The 6,322-nt window shown below is 26.0% G+C and overlaps 1 protein-coding gene across 2 annotated transcripts; it reads right to left on the bottom strand.

Moving 5' to 3' along the window:
- Positions 1-1,212: 1,212 nt before the first annotated feature.
- On the bottom strand, positions 1,213-2,231 carry LOC101497512 (uncharacterized). 2 transcript variants are annotated; one of them, XM_004515705.4, is made up of 2 exons: positions 1,738-2,231; positions 1,213-1,605 (listed from the first exon to the last, which is right to left on the bottom strand). In XM_004515705.4, the coding sequence occupies exons 1-2, from the start codon at positions 2,073-2,075 to the stop codon at positions 1,437-1,439; spliced, it is 507 nt and encodes a 168-aa protein (XP_004515762.1). In that variant the 5' UTR covers positions 2,076-2,231; the 3' UTR covers positions 1,213-1,436. The 2 variants fall into 2 exon arrangements, with proteins under 2 accessions (XP_004515762.1, XP_004515761.1); XM_004515704.4 differs by having other exon boundaries at positions 1,700-2,225.
- Between the last annotated feature and the right edge of the window lie 4,091 nt (positions 2,232-6,322).

The following is a 6,322-nucleotide window of genomic DNA, read 5'->3' as shown; positions in this document are numbered from 1 at the left end:
TGGAAGGAAATGAAGAGGAAGAGTTAGAGGAAAAAGCTGAAAAAATAATATGCATATTTGAGTTGAATTATTTTTTATTATATAAGAAAAAAGTCAACGAAGTTGAATGCATTAGATTAAATTAATACATAAATTCTGAGCTCGAATTTGAGATAAATCGTTTAACTTAACAATATTAGTATTTATTAGTTGAATTATGACTTCAAAATGTATTATGTTAATAAGAACTAAGTATTTGTTAAGAAATTAAAAAACAAATTGATAGAAAATATGATTTTTTAAGATTTTAATTTATTGAATGCATAAATTCTAAAATTGTATTTTTTTTTATTTAGTATTATTTAAAAAGTGTCCTTCACTTTAAAGAATAATTAAACAAATACAATTTTTTTGATTAAAAAATAAGAAGGAGGGCATTTTATTGACAACACCAGAAGGTAACTAAAAAATATTATAAACCAAATTAAGAAAAGTTGCTGACTTGTTCCATAAATGTAGCTCATATAATAAAAGGTTGCAGATATATTTTAAATGCTGAAATGCGAATTCGAACAGAAATTTTTTCAAATAATTTATAACTAAAAAACTAATTGATTAAAATAAAAGTGTTTAGTAAATTTATCTTTTGTAATTGTATAATGACATAAAAGTAAACAGTTATTTTTTCTTTTTTTTTAATAAAAAATATAAAGTCATTTAATTTTAAATATATTTATAAAATGTATAAAAAAATTAAAAATAAAAACGGCAAATGCATGCCTTTGTCAGTTATGTGTATTCTAGCATAGAATCTTCCAATGCATGAAAGTAAAAAATGTGTTACGTAGAAGTAATAGTATTTTTATATAAAAAAAAAAGTAATAACACTAATTAAAGAGAAGATCCGGAAGAGAGTTTATCATTGATAAGGCAGTGAGAATACGTTTTACATAAACATAAAAAAAATAGTGAGATTATAAATAGAAAAAAAATTTAAAAACTATAAAGTTAAAAGTTATTTGAAATAGAGTCTACGAGTAAATTATAAGATGTTACGAAAATTTATTTATTAAACACATCCTATTTAATTCAATAAATTTATTAACTAGTTTAATAAACAATAAGTTAGTTAATTCCATTGACGTTGCAATGAGTGCCTTATAGTGTATGTGGGTCTGGCCTCTTTAAAACAAAAAACATACATAGCAACTTGCAAATTCCACAAAAATCATATTTTATTTGAAAATTTAAATGGCAGTAATATTTATTTATACAAAAGTTTCGCGTTTACAACAACATAGGCAGAATATTAGGAAGTGGAAAAGTGATTAATTTTACGTATATTAGATATTTATATAGGAGACATAAGGTATTAGAAAGTATGTATTTGAAGAGTGAAAGAGTTGATAACAGTGACAATACTAATATACTTATATTGATGGTTAAAAGAAAAATATTTATATAACTAAAAAGTAATTTATAACAGGAGATGGACTAAAATCATCCAAGGAAATGCAGAGTCCATTGGCACATTCTGTTTCTGGGTGCTTGAAGAAACGGGTGGGTTTGAGCAGAGGAAGAAATTCCTCGATTCCAAGTCCACTAACTTCTCGTTTCGCTTCAAACCTGCACCAACTCAAAACAAATGTTGTCATTAATTAACGAATTGATTTCAAGTGACGAGTGGTTACAAAAAAAGAAAGATAGTTAGTTAGTTTACTTTGGAAAGTGAATTTGGAATAGTGAAGGTCGTAACACCTTGGATCAGTGTTCATCAAAATTGGCCTCCTCTTTTCCTTCTCGTAAAACACCAACGTTGCCTCTATCAAATCGCCAACGGTGTCCTCAGGCAACATCAGCATCTGTATTGCGCCCAACCTGTTCTCGATTGTCACCTTCATTAGCAGTTTCGATAGCCGAAAAACCGAGTCATTGGTTTGCATCTTCGGCGTAGTTGACACATATCGGCGATCAACAATGCCGGAATGTTTCTCTGTCGATGTGTTCTGATTAAGCTTACGGTTAGAACTCATTGAGGTCTTGCCGGAGAATTTTCTCCGATGTCCCGGTGACGGAGAAGTCATGGTTATAAGCATAAGTATTTTTGCTTTTGTTTGTTTAACTTGTTTTGTTTTGCAGGTATTGCGGTTAAGGCTTCGACTTATTTTGTTGTAGCTTGAGAAGCGAAAGTTATAGAACAAAAGATTGAAGTTTTGTTGGTTATGGTTGGGAAGCTTCTCGGAAAGTGGCGGGGTTTTAGCTTTTTTTTGAGCAATTGTATTTGTATAGGAAAGCAATTAAGTTTTAACATCTTTTCTCGGAAAGAACAGGAATATTATAATATATTATAAATACTCTAAATTTGGAATAAAAAAAATTAAAACATTGTATAATATATAATTAGAGAATAACACTCAGACTTCGTTAGGTAAAATTAATATATTTGATAGTTGAAAAATTAATTGACAGTAAAGGTTAACTAATAGTTGATAACTAATGATTTATAATTTAAAAATTAATTAATTAAAATAATTTAATTTAATTTTTAATTAATAATATAAAATAACATAAAAAAATAATTTAAAATAACAAAAAACCGTGACACTTTTACTCAATCTATCGTTGGTATTGTTTTACTTAATTTTCCTTTTCTTTTTTTAATCAATTGTCTTACTTTACTTCTTTTTTTTTTTTGGTAGAAATAAAAAAAAAAACTTTGTAATAAAAATCAGAATAATGCAATTCATTTACTTCTTTTTTTTGGAATTGCAATACAAATATAAATTTGAAATATTCACTAAAAGTTTAGCAAGTTTCATATGTATAAATAGTAATCGTAAAAGTAATGCAATTCATTTTTAATTTGACATAAAAAATAAATTTAACTTTATCACAATGATAGATTAGACGATGAAGAAATAATAATAAATATGACAATGCATACCTTAATCAATTTCTTGTAAGATAAATAATATGAAAAAAAAAATTGGAGTTATTTTGACAATGAATTAAAGAAACGGAGTACAACTCTATTCACGGAGAAGAAGATATACGTGAAATTGTGAACTAGTGCAGTTCTATTCACCGAGAAAAAAATATACGTGAAACTATGAGCTAATGGATGGAGTAGTTATTTTGTATTATATAATAATAATAATAATAATAATAATAATAATAATAATAATAATAATAATAATAATAATAATAATAATAAGGTTATTAATGGAAGAAAATATAATAAGTTATAAGCTCAAACGCTACTTAAAATATCATATCAGAATAAACTATAAGTTGGTCAGAAAAACTTGTTTACCAAAAACATATTTTTTTAAATCCAACAAGCTTATAAGATAGTTTAATAAGCTATAAGCTAGCTTATGGTGTTACCAAATAGTGCATAATAATAATAATAATAATAATAATAATAATAATAATAATAAGGTTATTAATGGAAGAAAATATAATAAGTTATAAGCTCAAACGCTACTTAAAATATCATATCAGAATAAACTATAAGTTGGTCAGAAAAACTTGTTTACCAAAAACATATTTTTTTAAATCCAACAAGCTTATAAGATAGTTTAATAAGCTATAAGCTAGCTTATGGTGTTACCAAATAGTGCATAAGTAAATTTTTCCATGGCATAGCATCTTATGAAATATCTAAGTTTCCGAAATTTTGATTTTTGAATTTTTTTTTATTATGGAATGTCCTATTTTTATATAAAGTAAAAGAAGTAAAATAGTCTTTTTAAGTATATTGAGAGGGTCAGACAAGTAGAAAACTCAACATTTCTCGAGAGGGTGAAGCACTTGGTCATTGGTTCATAGCATTTTGGGCGACTGAGATGGGCATTAATCTATAGTTGAAATAAACTCTAAGATGGTCGTTTAACATCTACATGTACATTCCTATGGTTGTTTAACATCTCCATGTACATTCCTATGTATGGGATTTTTGTGTAGTAAACAACCACTTTCTTTTTTAAAAGTGTAACTAGTTGTCATAATGGTCCCCTAATTGAAGAAAAATATTTGAAACACCTTAATTTTGAAGTTTGTTAGTAAAATTCATCTCTAACGTTAACTTTGAGTTAAGTCGTGTTAATTTTTGTTGATGTGTCCCAACTCAAGCCACATAGGATGGATATATGACACATTCTTATTGATTCTAAGTGCCACATAGAAAATGAAAAAGAGATTGAAGGGTAGTTGAACGTTTACTCGTAAAATATTCCATATAGCTTTTTCTCATTTTTGAACGATCATGCTTTCACTCTAGTCAATATTGAATCAAATCTTATAGATTATATTATGGTTCATGAATGTTCAGTAAAAACACAACTACATAAATATCCATCAAATTGATAGTTAGATTCACTAACTTTCAAAATCAACAAATTATGCAACAACAAGTACTACTTCAATTACCGGAACACTATCATATATACCAATTGAATCACAAAATATGAAAATGCTTTGGATCCTCAAACTCATAAATCGCGAGTGCACCGGTTTGTAATCATTCTTCTTTGTTCTTTCGTTTCAAATCAAAACAATTTCTCTATATCTTTTTTATTTGATTTTATTTTATCTGGGTATGCCTTTGATTTTGTTTTCCCTTATCAATTTGTCATCAGAATTCATATCAAGATTTAATGTTTAAATTCTTTTAATATGTATGATTAGGTATGGTGTAACATAAAAGAGTGTTGCTTTATAACTGGGCAAGTAGTTTTTTTAGAAGAGGATAAATTGGATTGCTAATTTTTTGTTATTTAATTAATTTATTGACGTGATTTTGTAATGTATTGTTCTATGTATAATCATAGGAAACAACAAGAAACGATTTTTGTGTTAGTAGTCTAAACCGCCGATCGAAAACTCAAGTATTTAGAACAGTTAGTCTATGAGTTGAGGTATTTTGAACTCAAATTAGGCATTTTAGATGTTTCATATTTTCAATATTTGGCTTACTTGCATTATTATTGCTCCCTTGATTATTTTTTTAGTTATTTTTTTTTCTTTCTATAAACGATTTTTTTTTACTTTGTTGGTGTTGTTTGATTGAGTTATATATTGTGTAAATAGTATTTGTAGATAGTGATTTGCAAGAGAAAAAAAGGGGACTTAGGGGACTTAAGGGTGAATCATACATAGACCATGCAACTTTTAGGACAAATAAATTTTAAACAGAAAGAAAGAAATTATAAATGTGTTGTTTCTTAATCTACCTTTTATTATAGATATATATAAGGCATATGTTTTATAAATATAGTTTTTTGTTTTGTTTTAGAATTTCTTGGTTTATTAGAAGATTTATTTAGACATAATAAATTGTTAATATATTTGAAGTTATTAAAATAAGAGCTCTTTATCGCCTTTCGGTTGCTTCTTTTTTTATATAATTTTTTTATTGAAATTAGAAGATAAAAATATGCAAAGAGAATCAATTTAAAATAGAAGTTTGTACTTTCACAAGTTGCATGCTATTTATTTGTATCATTGCCTGCATATTGCTTTACTAACATGAGGTCAAAAATTAAATGATGAGTTTAAGACTTCATTCCGTTTCCTTTTTACTTTACTTTCTAAAGTCATTTACCATTGATTAAGTCATTTAGCATTGATTTGACGGAGCAATATCTAAGGTATATTGTCTATGAAGTTTGAAAATTTGAAAAGTATATCCAAGAACAATGCCATGTATGTGCTGTTGATGCAATTTATCATAGTTCGGTTAAAGTGGTCATTACAATGTCTCAAAATGAACATGTTATAGTTTTTTTTTTTGTGTGAATAGAACTTATATACATTAAAATTACAAGCCAATCTATTATTGCGGTGTGTGCTCCCTTTTCATTTCTACAGGTTTTATACCCGATGAGTTTTTTTATCAAATCAAATATAAGAAATTTCTTTTATATATATATATATATATATAAATATATTAATGTTAAGTTTTATTGACGAGATTAAATACAATACATAATAATATTATGAGTTAATATGTTTTTAGCGTAGAGTTTTTTTTATGTTGTGAGACAGAATTTAATGACACTCCTTTGAGTCATTCATATTTTTTTCTTTATATATATAAATATGATAATGATAAAATTTAAAGATTGAAATATGTACATGTAGGAGCTTTTAACTTTAAATTGTATATTATTTATTATTATTTTTAGTTGGGTTCATTATATTTTAGTATCTTTTGGATTTGGTCCTTTATTTTAATTTTAAGTGACAATTTGATCTTTTATGTTTTAAAGTGTCAACAATGTTATCATTTTTTTTGCAAAAATTCAAAAAATTCATCAAAAATTTCAAGTAAAATCCATAA

The sequence above is a fragment of the Cicer arietinum genome, chromosome 7, assembly GCF_000331145.2.
Source record: "Cicer arietinum cultivar CDC Frontier isolate Library 1 chromosome 7, Cicar.CDCFrontier_v2.0, whole genome shotgun sequence".
NCBI lineage: Eukaryota > Viridiplantae > Streptophyta > Magnoliopsida > Fabales > Fabaceae > Cicer > Cicer arietinum.
Note: the sequence above shows the minus strand (reverse complement) of the source record. Positions and strands in the feature narration are given on the sequence as shown.